At 41.3% G+C, this 15,943-nt stretch overlaps 1 protein-coding gene across 1 annotated transcript in view; it reads left to right on the top strand.

Annotated features, from left to right (window-relative positions):
- Positions 1-15,943, top strand: part of CSMD2 (CUB and Sushi multiple domains 2) — a 948,969-nt gene that overhangs the window by 757,987 nt on the left and 175,039 nt on the right. Inside the window, exons 26-27 of the mRNA XM_066586981.1 lie at positions 9,325-9,527; positions 11,670-11,861. Coding sequence (XP_066443078.1) covers positions 9,325-9,527; positions 11,670-11,861 — 395 coding nt within the window. The remainder of the gene's footprint in view (positions 1-9,324; positions 9,528-11,669; positions 11,862-15,943) is intronic.

The raw sequence follows: 15,943 nt of genomic DNA, 5'->3' as shown, positions 1-15,943 counted from the left end.
TGGCAAATGCAATCTGCAACTGAAGATTAGTTCGAAAAGATTGGGAAATGTTCAGCTTCACATGAACACAACATAATCAGCAGTGCATTCAATCTAAAAATCATTACCTGGCCCAATACTCATTTAAGAAAATGTGAGCTATAGTATTAAATTTTTTTCCTATTTTGACAATTCAGAAAGATACAACACTAAATTAGGATCATTGTCCACGGGCAGGTTTGAATTGCGGAATCCGCACGGAAAACCCACGCGGACGACCCACAATTCAAGCCGCCTATAGGGATGCACCCACTGATCCGGAAAACAAATAGTAGCATGCTCCATTTTGCTGCGGATCCCACATGGACGACTTCCATCAAAGTCAATGGAAGTCATGCAATCCACAGATATCGCGGTAAAAGCAGTAGTTAAGAAAAAAAAGTACTGTGCATGCGTGGTGACCCAGGCAGCATGCACACGCGCATGCATCTGCAGTACAGAAGAAAGGAGATCCGGACATGGACACAGAAGACCCAGACAGGCCCGCAGAAGACCCGCACAGGTAAAAAAGTGTCCTTGGCCGCAGGCTAGGTCAGAACCCGCTGCGGGCTCCCACGGAGCGGAATCCGACCCGCCCGTGGACATGAGGCCATAGGGAATTTTTAGTAGTATATTTGTTCCAATGGTTGTTATGATGTGAACTACAAGTTGGCAACCAGACAGAAGTCTGATATTTTTGACTTTAGAGATGCTGTATATGTGATTTCTCACATAACTCAAGGCAAGTCCTCAATCTATTACATACAATGGAATATAGTCCATTCTGGTTTGAACTAATCATTTTAGCAACATCCCCATAACACTACTTGTTAACTACCAACTGTTATGTTATTGTTATATTTTCTCACATCTTAAATAGCTTGTCCTACAATGACAACCCTTCTCCCAAATGAAAGTAGTAGGGCAATAAGTTGATTGCCATAAGCCCAGCTTCTGAAAATGTCCATATATGTCGACATATGTATTACTTACAAGCATAGAATAGACAAAAAGAAAAGGAGAAAAGTAAACTGACTTGGGTATGTCTTCAGATATTTGCAATAGATCTCTTTTGCATTTACCCTCTGTCAATGGAGGCCAGGTGGAAAATTTTGTGTTACGTTAGCGCAGGGCACAAGTAAAGTGCCCTTCACGAACATCACCAACACATCAGACCAAGATGTAATTAATGTCTGCTATGGTCCAATATATTTTATCACCAAAATGCAGGATATATAACAGAAATTCGGAATTGGCACGCTATCCCTATTCAATTATGATGTGGCAGACCCTGCTTAGAAGCAGGGTAATTGCTGCAATAAGTGCAGGCACATGTCAGGAACCTAGGTAGCCTAGCTTGTTCCTAGGTAGGGGATAATGGAGATTTTTTAATGCAGAAGGAAAGAGCAATGTATATACGTAACATGGTACTAGTAATTATTAGGAAATTATAGTACCAGTGTTTCTAGTGGCACATCACACACACAGCAGCTTGATTACCACACAAGACAAACACAACTTGGCTCTTCCCACAGCAGTGATATCATCACAGGTCCTTCAGCCCACCGGATCTCTGTGGTGGTGGTAGGACAGTGTGTTCTGTCAGGACTGCTGAGTTGTATAGGACATTATAGTACCAGTGTTTCTGGTGGCGCAATGTGCCACACAGCTCTACTACACGGTACATGCATTATGATCCCCACACATCACACACACAGCAGCTTGATTACCACACAAGACAAATACAGTTTGGTTTCTCTCACAGCAGTGACATCACCACAGATTTTTGTCCTTTTCAAGAGCTCTAACTGTGTTGTTCTTCTGTCGGTCAGACTGTGTTTTATATATGTTGTAGGACCATCAATGATGTCACCAGGGGGTGGAGCGATGACATCACCAGGGGGTAGAGCATAAGAGTCACACACATACATACTCACAGACAAGTGGTCATTAGTAGTTTGATTTGGTAGAAGTGAATAAGCCACACACAGAATAAATAGTCACAGGTACTTAGCTGACAGGAATCCCTTGCCTCACCAAACATCTTACGCAGGACAATAACTGTCACCCTGTAGGAGTGGGCCTGGTATAAGTAAACTTTCATTATAGCTAATTGGTCAGCTAGAAAAACAGCTCCTTGTTGGCCAGTCAGTCCATATACCAAGATGTTATAGCAGGGTAGTGAGAAGGGTCACATTAAACACTGAATCCACTGAGGGATTTCCAACAGATGACACCCCAGTGGCCTTCTGCAGTGACAGGAAGAAGGGAGTCATTGGCACCCAGCACCGAATGTGCTGAAGGTGCAGTCACATAGACCAAGGCTGACATTGTGACATCATCCCATCTCCATTTCCTGATTGCAGTTGACGGACTGCAACATTTTGTAATACTTGCCAACATATCCTGTATATGCCATAATACATGTTCCTATAAGCCATAAATGGTACCTTAAATTTACAGATGGAGACTAATGTGTAAAGATTCACGCTCCCAAGAGCTGCTCTTACCTATCACAAAAATAGAGGAACATTTCTAATAAACTTATATACAAATATAAGTCACCCAAAAATAAGCCTTCACTTTAACAAATGATAGCCAAAGTTGAAATGCACCATTCGAAGGAATGATTTGTCGACCCCTTATTATCTAGCTAATTAGAAAACTCCATCGATTGATTAAAGGCAAGAAGCCTCCTCTCATTAATGGAGGATGAATTCTCATTAAAACAGTGAACACAAAGGATCATTTCAATGTTATTGGGTACCCTATTAAGCATTGCTCTGCTTGTAGAGATGCTTACTACATTGATTCCCTGTAATTTTTGGCTGGTTGTGAAGGTTCCCATCATTGAGACCAACTTTTCAGATTCTAAGAGGGTAACCTGTATGAGAACAAATGGTTGTCCAAACTAAACAAGTACCCATGAAAGGCATGGATACATCCTGTCCTGCTACATGTACTGTATGTAAATGCACTGTAAAGTCTGACTTTCCTGAGCATTGGGACTCACCACAAAAAGTCCTTTCTTACAACTGTGACTGTGTACGTAAGCATGAAGCTGGTCTGGCTGCAGAAGTGCTTAAGATTTCCTGTCAGTTCTCTTTTCTATGAAGCTAGAAGATTTACTGCATTTTTCTATGAAAATACAGAGCAATCTATCAAAACAGCCAATGATTGAAATATGTTTATTCTTAAATCTCCCAGAAGATTCTTCCATGGGAACCTGTAAATGAATTGTTCCACTCGGAGTTCAGAGAGTATGTGCGCTGGTTACCTGTGTATAATCTATCACCCTCTGTTCTCTGTCACTGGTTCATTTCACACAGTGTTATGGTCTGGCGAAAACACAATCTGAATTTCTCTCCTTCACACCTTGTTTTCTGCTATTGATGGCAACACTTTTCTGTCTGGCTTACATTACATAAAGAATGACATAACAGTTCTAGGGGGGAAAAGGAGATCTAATACGTTACTGCTGATTTCTAGTGTTGGTCTATCGACCTCAAACACCACATGATAACCTTCCATGGATGTTGAGTTGCTCATATGAGTTATTAATGTAATTATCATCAATATTTGTTGTCATTGACCACTGATCCTCTTACTCATTTATATGTGGTAATTATCATAATTGTCTGAATTAGATAAATAAGGCTACAGCTACATGGCACATGAAGATTACAATGTTGTGTTGCAACATCACATCTAATGATTGTCTACGTGGTGCATTGTGACATGCCAAATCTGTTGCTATTTTGTTTGCTGGTTGCAAGTCAAATGTGACTTTCTTACCATAGACAACAATGTAAGTTATATGTGACGGCGAGTAACGCTACGTAGTCATACAACGTCATAGACAACTCACATGTATTTTTTGGTCACATGACCAATATCGCTGTCTAGCCCTAGCCTAAATGCGGATTAAACTCTGATATGAAATTTGGCTCTATAATCCTAGCAGAGCTTTGTTCCAGTTGCTGGCAGCGTATTAGTTATATGGGAATCAAGGATTAGGCTTGACAATTTTCCTGGAACAATATCTGCTCTTTATTTATATGTAGCATTTGTGTTCTAAAGGTTATCACTTATGCATTGTTTAATATGGGAGGTGAAGAAAAAAACATAGCATGGCCTAAAATTTACACTTTAGACACTCTGGACACCTTTGTAGACATTTTTCTTGCATTTTATAGATTTTGTTAAATGAAAAATATTTACCGTATTTTTTGCTTTATGAGCGTTTTTTAACGCTGCGAAATCGCTGCATTTTTTTAACGCAATTGTCAATTGGACTTTCTAGTGTTAAAAATGCTTTGCAAGTTTGCGATTTTTGTGCTATGCGTTTTTAACATTAGAAAGTCCCATTGACAATCGCTTTAAAAAAAAACACAGCGTTAAAAAAACGCAAGTGGTTGTTCACCTTTTCGTCTTGCCAAAGCGGGGGGGGGGGGGGGGGGGGGGGAGTCACTGCGTCTTATAATATAAATAGTATTTGTTTGTGTGATTGTGAGTTAATATCAATGGAATTTGATATCAATGGAAATAAAACTCAAAAGTTTCCATTTAGCTAAACTATCTAACAGTAAGACATCCTTTCGCCCATAGCAACTAATCACAATACAGCTTTCAATTTTGACGTTGCAGAGGTAAAATGAAAGCTGCCCTGTGATTGGTTGCTATGGGCAACAAGGATGGTCTTAGGCCAGATTCACACAAATGTAATTGCACAGAGTATTATGCACATAAACTTGCGAGCGCAATGCGCAGTGGAAAGAACCTATTGATTTCAATGGAATAGTTCACATAAGCATATTTTGCACGTGCATTTTGTTTACGCAAAAAAATACGCAGCATGTTTTATTTTCCATGTTTGCACGAGGAAAGAGCACTTATTGAATTAATTAAACTAATTGCCAATTTCAATGAATTGGAGTATGGTTGTGTGTTCTTATGCGCATACAAAAACCACAGTAAAACATGCATGTAGGCGTGCAAAATTGAAACACATATTGCACAAATGCATGTAAATGTGCTTATGCACATGTGACACAGGCCTTATTATTAGGCAGTTTTGCTAAATGAGAGCCAAAAATATTTATTCTGCCATAGTTGTCTGTAGAGGAACATGAGATAAAATGGCTGCCAACAAATACAATAGAGCATTTTGTGACTTTGATTTTTACATCTACCAGTCTGTTATTTGTGTGCAATGTCCTTTTCGAACAAAGTTTGGAGAAGATCCGCCCAGTGGACACACCATTCATAAGCAGTACTCCAATTTTGAGGGAAAAGCTTCCATCCATTAGCAAAAACTTGTGGCCGTCCACCAGTAAGCTTGGAAACAGTGGAGAGTGTCTGTGCAATCTTCACATGAAGTGCTCGGAAATGCCAGAACTAGCTGATTACTGGACATCCCACAGCGATCCTTTTATGGATTTTGAAGCAGCGCTTTCCCGGCAGCACTTTCTCACGGTTTTTCGCTGCGGCCAAACCGCGAGATTTCCGGCGGGATTCCGCCCTGTGGGGACCCAGCCTAAATGATGAAGCTACCTTTTGGGCACAGTTACTAAACATACTGTCAGAATCTGGGGGAGGGAAAGACAACATGCCTATGTGTGACTCCCATAAAGTGAATGTGTTTTGCACTATAACCTGTAGGAAAGTGTACGGCCCCTTCTTTTCCCATGAGGAAACAATCATGGGGAAACAATGAGGGACATTTTGGACCTAAACACGCTACAGTTATGGTTTCTGCCACAGCTGGAACAGGAAATCCATCTTCCAACAGGATGGGGCACACCACCATTTGCACAATGACTTAAGAAGTGTGCTTAATAGGTGACTACCAAACAGATGGATTGACAGTGCCGCTCGTGACAATAGTGAAGTTCTTCCTTGGCCTCCACGTTCCACTGGCCTTACGCTTTGTGATTTTTTTCCAATAGGGGAATACTAAAGATAGAGTCTACTTGCCACCCTTACCACCCACCATGCATGACCTACGGGTATGCAGCACAGAAGCCATTGCATCCATCAATTATGATATACAGCGTGTATGGCGGGAACTTGACTACAGGCTCAATGTGTGTGGAGTGACAAAGGGGGCTTACATTGAGTACCTCTGATGCGGAAAACATTTTTGATGTTGTGCAATACAACTTTTGAGTTTCTATTTCCATTGATATCAAATTAAACATGGTTTATGAGTGTTTCTAATAGGGGAGGTCATTTGTAATAACCCTGTACATATGAATCTGGAAGTAAATTTATTTCCATGAATGATGGCCATTACTAAACAAAAAAAAGTATTAAATGTGTATATTGGCACTCATTGCCATGGGATAATTTAAAAGAAAACTGATTGATCTTTCTCCTATATTGAATACAATGAACATACAGCGGTGCTTGGAAGTAGTTTGTAAACCCTTCAGAATGTTCCATATTTCTGCTTATATTTGACCTAAAACTATATCAGATTTTCCCAAAGTCCTAAAAGTAGATAAAGAAAGGCAAATCAAACAAATGATAAAAAAAATATTAGACTTGGTCATTTATTTGAGTAAAATGATCCAATATCACATGTCTGAGAGTGGCAAAAGTATGTGAACTTTTAGGATGAGCAGACAATTTGAAGGTGAAATTAGAGTCAGGTGTTTTCATTTAATGGGATGACAATCAGGCCTGAGTGAGTGACCTATTTTATTTAAAGAACATGGATCTATCAGAGTCTGAATTTCACAACATGTTTATGGATGTGTTTCATGTCCCAAGCAAAGGTGATTTGTGAGGAACTCAGAAGAGTTGTTGATACTAATCTGGCTTGAAAACATTATGAAACCATCTTCAAAGAGCTTGGACTCCACCAGTCCACAGTCGGACAGATTGTGTACAATGGAAGAAATTCAAGACCATTATTATTTTCCCTAGGAGTGGTCAACCAACAAATATTATAAGAGCAAGGCATAAAATAGCCTGCAAGGTCACGAGGGAACCCAAGGTGACCTCTAAGCAACTAAAGGCCTTTCCAACATTAGCTAATTTTAATGTTCATGAGTCCATCAGAAGGACACTTGACAACAATGGTGTGCATGGCAGGATTGTGAGGAGAAGGCTGCTGTTTTCCAAAAAGAACATTGCTGCCTGTCTGTTTGCTAAAGAATGCCATTAAAACAATGTTTTGTGGATGGATGAGACCAAAATAAACCAATTTGACTTAAATGAGAAGTATTATGTTTGGAGTAAGAAAAACACTGCATTACAGCATAAACACCTCATACCATTTCTGAAGCACAGTGATGGTAGGATCATGGTTTGGACCTGTTTGCTGCATCTGTGCCAGGACGGCTTTCCATCATTAATAGAACAATGAATTCTAAATTATGTAAGAAATTCTAAAGGAAAATGTCAGGACATCTGTCCGTAACCTGAATCTCAGCAAGGTCACTCAGCAAGACATTGACCCAAAGTACACAAGTCATTCTCCAAAACTATGGTTAAAGTAGAGTTAGTTTGGGAATAGCCAAGTCAAAGTCCTGCAAAAAGCCTTTAAATTGATTGAAGGAAAGCAATGTCCCTGTTTGCCTAAAGTGCAAACATCTGGGACAGATGGGTGAATGGAGTGCACGACAAAAGTGGAGGTTTCCAGTCCCACACTTCTACATGTTTAATATCGTCTTGATATGTGACTGCTATAGTCAGCGATTGGAAAGACAGCACAACATTGTTTGAGACTGATGGGGGACCAGGCAGGCGTTGGCAATGGAGCAGAAAGAGATGGCTAACGGGATTACTACTTCTTTTGTTATACTATTATTAGCTGTTTGTTAAAGCATGTCATGGGGTTGGAAAACCCTTTAATGTAGCTTTTCTTGGCATATACATTAAGCAAACCGTAGGGCTCTAACATAGTGTGAGCAGAAGCTTATTTCTTGCATATAACCTAAACTCCATTTGCTCTCGTGTTAAGTAACATTACTATGTTTATCAACTAGAAGAAGAGGATCTGTAGCGCAGATGTACGCTCTTCTCATGGACCAGTCGTATCTGTAGTACAGACAGAATGCAATGAAAAGGCCTCCCAGCCTATCAGTGTCACTATAGACACAAGCCACATGTTCATTGCAGGGACCCTTCTCACTCTGTCACCGTCATGCATCATCACAGAGGACAGACTCGGTCAGAGAGTCCCTCATGGCTGAATGTCACTGTCACCCAGGGTGGAAGGGACAGGCTGGGGGCAGGTAGTTAGCAGACTGTCTGTTTGAATCTGCGGGTTTCATTTCACTGCCTGTACTAAAGCTGATCTCTGAAATCCCCTTTGCTCCGTCTGAGATTGTACAGAACAGTTGCATGCAATTTTGGATAAAAGTGCTATATAAATGCAAATGGCTGTCTGGGTACAATGTATGCTAATCAATGACAAAGCTGGCAGAGATTTGACAGAGTGTAATAACACACAACCACAATGGCTTTTTAATTTCTCATGTGGCGTTAGGAAGCCCTTTATATAAAGGCCTGTCTTTTGTGCATGAAATCATTGCCCCATTTTGCAAAGCATTGGTGTTACACGTAAGATAAAAAAAATTATGCCAAGATTGAAAAAAATCTCATTCAATTTTAGCTCGTAAGAGAATAATTTAGATATGGATCTATTGAAAGCCTGTGTGGTGAATATGTGACAAAAAAGAAAAAGGCAATTAGTACTATAAAAGGCTGTGATATAGTCTCATCTCACTCACATTGGCATCTTAAAACTACCTGTATATGGGGCGATTATGACCTGAATTATCAGTGAACACAGAGAATTTGGGTGATAGTCGTCCCATTTACAAGTAGCCAACAACAGGGGACTGAGCGACAAATCGCTCACCTGTCGGAGTCTCTTGGTTTTACTAGAATCAAAAACAAAGGGACTGTCAGCCTGTGTAAATAGTTAGCTGGTCATCTGTGAAGGACTACCTGTTTACTGTGAATGGAGGTGGGCACCCGTCTCTTCCTTCATTTGCAGAAGGATCACTCATGTGTAAAGCACAGGAGCAATAGTCAATGGGATGGTTATGTGCCTGACAGTCGTCCCTTGTAAAGGTAGATGGCCTCAAGGGCTACCAATGCAGGCTGTAACAGCAGTTGCACTCAGGTCCTGGTAACGTAGTAACATAGTATGTAACAGTGAACTTCCGCTTCAGTTCAAACTAATTTGGAACGAACTGATATTTTTGCAAGGGTTTGGCGAACCTGCCAAAGCAAACCTTTCAAAAATTTGCTTATCGTTAAATAACGTAAATCTTTATGTTTCTATCTTAGATTACACTTCACTGTTTTCCACACTGAAGATGTCCATGATGTTCTGAAGATATGGGACGGATCTATGGAGAGCGGCATACTTATGAAGGAGCTGAGTGGTTCCACCTTTCCTCCTGATGTACACAGCACTTTTAATTCTGTTACTTTACAGTTCAATACCGACTTCTTCACTAGCAAACAAGGATTTTCTATCCATTTCTCAGGTAAGATCTTACTATTACTTGGTTGGGAAAACTAGTATTAGATATATTCAAACTAGACTTGTTTATAGATCTGCCTAATATTGAGCTTCATTTGAGTCATTTCTTGGTTGCTCATGAATTAATGCTGATGTTTAGTAACACAGTGAAACCAATCATTTTGGATGATGGCTCTCCAACATATATGGTCAGCAGGACATTGCTCTTTTCTTAGATCGCCTTTGTCTGCACCAGTAGACCAATAAGGTCAACAAAGAGATTTTATTAGATGTTGGAAAATTTGAATGTAGTCTAGACCTGCTGGTACATTCACAATCATCTGCTTTAATACTTCAAAATATTATCAAATTAATGAACTGAGCACATACTAGCTGAAGATAGACTTTGAGCCTTCGATTATGAGAAGATCATGGGGGGGGGAGATAACTTTCTAATCCAAAGAAAAATTTTTACATGTAGCTGATCATCGCTTGCAATTCAATAGTCCAATTGTGGAAAGCAAGACAAGTCTCAAACCACATCTGGGGCAGAAGAATGGGCAAAATGATTGTTTCTCAAATGTACCTATGTATTAAATATGAGGAAAGATAGATATGAGATAGATAGATATAAGATAGATAGATAGATAGATAGATGAGTAGATAGATAGATGAGATATATGAGATAGATAGATAGATAGATAGATAGATAGATAGATATAAGATAGATGAGATAGATAGATAGATGAGATAGATAGATAGATGAGATAGATAGATAGATGAGATAGATAGATAGGTAGATATGAGATAGATCGATAGATAGATATGAGATAGATAGATATGAGATAGATGAGATAGATAGATGAGATAGATGAGATAGATAGATAGGTAGATAGATATGAGATAGATTGATAGATAGATATGAGATAGATAGATATGAGATAGATAGATAGATAGATAGATAGATAGATAGATAGATAGATAGATAGATAGATATGAGATAGGTATGAGATAGATAGATAGTGTAGATAGATGAGATAGATAGGTATGAGATAGATTGATTGATAGATATGAGATACATAGATAAATACGAGATAGATAGATAGATATGAGATAGATAGATATGAGATAGATAGATATGAGATAGATAGATATGAGATAGGTATGAGATAGATAGTGTAGATAGATTTTAAAGGTCAACACCACATGTAAGGCATAGAAAAGCATACATGCACGTGTGATTTATATACTATACTATATGTAGGTACAGTGTGATATGTGTTATTCCCTTGTTTACAATGCCCCCCCTTCTCCAGATGTTAACATGCACAAGGTATGCCTTCCACACAAATTATATTCATGAACTTATTGCCATCAAGTGTCTCCTTCTCCCCGAAGACTATAAAAAAGCACAGGCCTCTTGAAACAGCGAGAAAATAATGTTTCTCTAATATCAGATTAGATTAGAAAGCTAATCAGGCGTTTAGCCTCTGACAGGCTCCCCTCCCTGCTGAACCTGCACCTTTTAATGCAGAAATGATAGCGTGCTGAAAGTTGAAGATGATTGTCCCCCATCCCTCGCTCATCTCATTGTAGACATTATGGTTCAGTATTGTCTCCAATAAATTGAATCTATGCCCACGTTATAAGCCACTGCAAATAGAGGTGAAATGTATTATCTGCTTACAGAATATACTCGGAGCTGCCACGCAGGGTCATCGATGCTGGTCTGTTAGACATGACAACCAAGATAACTCTTACTGGGTTAATGTACTCTGCTGCAGGGAACATTTTATAACATTTAGTGGCCAATCCAAATTGTCTTTACTGTTGTAGTTAATGTATTGTAGTCGCTGGAGTTCACATCTCATTAATACATAGAAGCAGTGCGTTTTTTTGATGCATCAACATTAATAGCAACAGCTATTGTGCTTAATGCATTCCAACCATGGGCCTGGTGGTTTATATAACATTGGTTGGGCAGTTAGCATATTTTGCCGATGTGCACATCTTCTTATCAGTTTTAAAGGCAATGGTGTAAACTTTTGTGCTTGGATGATAAAATGTCTTACAAGACGCAGATATAGGACGGAAATGATAACGCAACATGGTTAGGAATAGTAATAGTAACTTGATGGAAGCTCTAACTTCTGTTTGCTTTTCTCAGTTACTACAGCTACTTCATGTAATGACCCTGGGATCCCTCAAAATGGAAGCCGAAGTGGAGACAGTCGCAATGCTGGTGACTCTATTGTATTCCAGTGTGACCCAGGATACCTTTTAAAGGGTGAAGCAAAGATCAACTGTGTTCAGATAGCGGATAGATTTTATTGGAACCCCAATCCTCCCATCTGTATTGGTAAGTTAGACTCCAGCCCATGAGGCTATTTCACATGGAGGAGAGGAAAATTGGACAAGATGCCATAAGAGCTAAGCAATTTTCTGCTTTGAATTTCAATAAAAGTTAATATTTCTATGGGGAACTTTTTAACTCTACTTTCTTACAAATAATCTTGGTACAGATGCAGCAAATTTTAGCTTCATTGTGATAGAACGTTATCTTAACCAATTGAAAAGCTATTGTTCTCTTATGTTAACACAACACAACCCATTGTAAAGCAATTCAAAGCGTAAATAAACCACCCTGATGGCACAGCACACCGTGATCCCACATCGCATTAGGAGTCAAGCCAAAGAAAAATACATCTGTACTAATGGTTCAAGCATTTGGTTGTGTATATGGCCCATAGAAATATATATTTTTATTAATGGCAAATCTATATTAGGTGCAGAGACTGCAACTGTACCTGGGGGACCACATCTTGGGGCCGAAGTGCCCTTTGACACATAACAGAAGAGTAATACTTCTGAATCAATAGTTACTAGAGATGAGCGAGCATACTCGCCGAGCTTGATACTCGTTCGAGTATTAGGGTGTTCGAGATGCTAGTTACTTGTAACGAGTACCACACGGTGTTCGGGTTACTTTCATTTTCTTACCTGAGAAATTTGCGTGCTTTTCTGGCCAATAGAAAGACACGGAAGACATTACATCTTCCCCCTGCGAAGTTCAAGCCCTATACCACCCCCCTGCAGTGAGTGGCTGGCGAGATTAGGTGTCACCCGAGTATTAAAATCTGCCCGCCCGCGGCTCGCCACAGATGCATTCTGACATAGTTCAGGGAAAGTGTTGTTGATGCCGGAGCTGCTATAGGGAGAGCGTTAGGAGTGATTTTAGGCTTCAAGAACCCCAACGGTCCTTCTTAAGCCTTAGTCAGATGGGCGTTTTTTCGTGCGATTTGCGGATTGCATGACGGATGCGCATCCGCAAATCGCGTGACCGGTGCCCGAAAATCGCCTGAAAATCTGCTCTATAATTTATCGGACGAGCGCATTAAAAGCGCTCATGTGTCCGATACCATTGCAAAGCAATGGTTTTAAAAAATCGCCGGGCGCATGAGCATGCGCAAATCACGCCAAAAGACGCCCGTCTGACTAAGGCCTTAGGCCATAGAAATCGCAGATCGCACCTATGTGCGATCTGCGATTTCTGTTCTCTTCTCTGTATGCGCTCAATGGGGCCGGCGGCAGCAGCGCCGACCCCATTGAGAACATATAGAAGACAAATCATTCTTCTCTGCCACAGCTGTAACAGCTGTGGCAGAGAAAAACGATCTTTGCCCATTGAATTCAATGGAGCCGGCAATACAGCAGGTTCCACTGAAAGCAATGGGCTGCCGGCGATCGCGGGATGAATTGTCGGGAAGGGCTTAAATATATAAGCCCTTCCCTGCAATTCATCCAGAAATGTGTTACAATAAAAATCATTACTCACTTCACCGGGCGTTCTGCGGTGCTCCTGCAGGCTGTCGCTCCCTCCTGGTCCCCGGCAGAGCATTGCTTTCTCTACGAAGGGCTTTAAATCCCTGCCTCCAGAAACACACGTGCCTTCAGCCAATCACAGCCAATGACAATGATGTCATTGAATAGCTGTGATTGGCTGAAGGCACGTGTATTTCTGGGGATTTCAACCACTGCGTCCAGAAAGCAATGCTCTGCCGGGGATCAGGAGGGATCGACAGCCTGCAGGAGCACCGCAGAACGCCCGGTGAAGTGAGTAATGATTTTTATTCTTTGCTCCGCTGTATTCCCGGCGTATAAGGTGACAGTTGGGGGGTCGTCTTATACGCCCCGTCGCCTTATACGCCGGTATATACGGTATATATTTTTATTGTAACACGTTTCTGGATGAATTGCAGGGAAGAGCTTATATATTTAAGCCCTTCCCGACAATTCATCCCGCGCTCGCCGGCAGCCCATCGCTTTCAGTGGAACCTGCTGTATTGCTGGCTCCATTGAATTCAATGGGCAAACAGCGTTCTTCTCTGCCACAGCTGTTACAGCTATGGCAGAGGAGAACGATCTTTATGCTGACAGTGCGGGGGGGGGGGGCACTCTTGCCGCTATTGTGGTTTAATAGTGGGACCTGTGAACTTGAGATGCAGCCCAACATGTAGCCCCTCGCCTGCCCTATCCGTTGCTGTGTCGTTCCCATCACTTTCTTGAATTGCCCCGATTTTCACAAATGAAAACCTTAGCGAGCATCGGCGATATACAAAAATGCTCGGGTCGCCCATTGACTTCAATGGGGTTCGTTACTCGAAACGAACCCTCGAGCATCGCGAAAAGTTCGTCCCGATTAACGAGCACCCGAGCATTTTGGTGCTCGCTCATCTCTAATAGTTACTTCATACCATTAAATACTGTTGTTGCTGTTGGCCATTTAGTCGTTCACGACCCTCGGCGACCCTAAAGGTGAGCTCTCTGCATGTTTTTTGGGCAGTGCTTCTTTCAGTTGTGTGATATCCATGCCAGTATCAGCTCTGACAGTATCAGCTATCATGTTCTTTGGCGGCCGGGTCTTCTTTTGCCAAAGATGCTCAAGTATTATTGATTTTTCTAGCGGCTCTGCTCGCATTACATGGCCAAAATTCATGAGTCTGAGTCTGGTCATCTTGCCCTCCAGTGGTATATCAGGTCTTATATGGTTCAGGACTTCTCGGTTTGTTACTCTCGCCGTCAGGGTGAGAGTATTAAATACTGCAATTACATGTGCGCCCGTGTTACTGCAGGAAGAAGACGGCCGCACTTCAGGATGGACATCTCTCTGCAGCGCTGGAAGAAAGAACATGTGACCAGCTTCATTGCCGGTCATGTGTTCTTTCTTCAGCGCTGCGGAGACTCGTCCGTCTTCAGGTACGGCCGTCTTCTTCCTGCAGTAAGGGCTCAGTCACACGGGCGCATCGACGGCCGTGTATGGGTGCTGATGCGCCCGCGTGACTAAACCCTAAGACATATAGCGAGACATGAGCAGCAAGCAGGTGCAATATTCATATCCTCATGTCCAGAGGATGCTCCTTTAATCAAGTCCACATAGAAAACAATGTTTCGGCTAGAGCACCCAGCCTTTTTCAAGTCAAATAACACAATGCTGACAAACATGTAAATAGCCACCTCCCACCAATCACCAATAAACACAATTAAAGCCCACCTGCAAATAGGATAGTGTACAGGGATATCCAGGCAAATAGCAGGCGTGCCACGTACCCATGTGGTATCCTCTCTGCTACCCGATGGTAAGCGCCATCATAGCGTACACTATCGCCAAGTGCGCATGCGCGAGAAATGTCAAATATTGGGCGATGATATACATTTAGATATTGTGGGCATAAGTAAAGGTTACCTAGTAAACATACACACTTTGTATGAGGGAACAAAACTATCTATTGATGAGTGGGGTGTTATTTCTTCATAATACTCCGATATTCCCTCGTTATTCTTTTTAGTGTGGCCTCAGTATTTGCCCAATATGTAGCCACTGGTGTGATTATTTGCATGATGAGATACCCTCGCGGCATGTTGCCATCTCTCGCGCATGCGCAATTGGTGACTAACTACGTCAAAATGGCACAGCCTTGTAGGATGAATGGTCTCCACTCAGTATATCATCGAGCGATCTTTTTTGCCCACTTGGCGATAGTGTACGCCATGATGTGTGGGTGGGTTTTAATTGTGTTTATTGGTGATTGGTGGGAGGTGACTATTTATATGTTTGTCAGTATTGTGGTATGTGACTTGAAAAAGACAAGGTGCTCCAGCCGAAACATTGTTTTCTATGTGGACTTTATTAAAGGACCATCCTCTGGACATGAGGATATGAATATTGCACCTGCTTGCTGCTCATGTCTCGTTTAAGGACATATCTGGCTTATTGATCCGTGGTCAGGATCTATACATTGAGCGTACATCTACATACTGGGAATTGTGGTATGTGTGAGTGTCGCTGTCTATACCTGCTATTCTGCCTCAGTAAGACATGGTTGCTTGTTCTCTATAATAATTGACATTTGGGTTCTTTGACAAGTTCCAGCACGTAGACGT

Source organism: Eleutherodactylus coqui, chromosome 1 (assembly GCF_035609145.1).
Source record: "Eleutherodactylus coqui strain aEleCoq1 chromosome 1, aEleCoq1.hap1, whole genome shotgun sequence".
NCBI classification, from domain to species: Eukaryota; Metazoa; Chordata; class Amphibia; order Anura; family Eleutherodactylidae; genus Eleutherodactylus; species Eleutherodactylus coqui.
The sequence above is the reverse complement of the archived record's forward strand: the minus strand, read 5'-3'. Positions and strand labels throughout refer to the sequence as shown.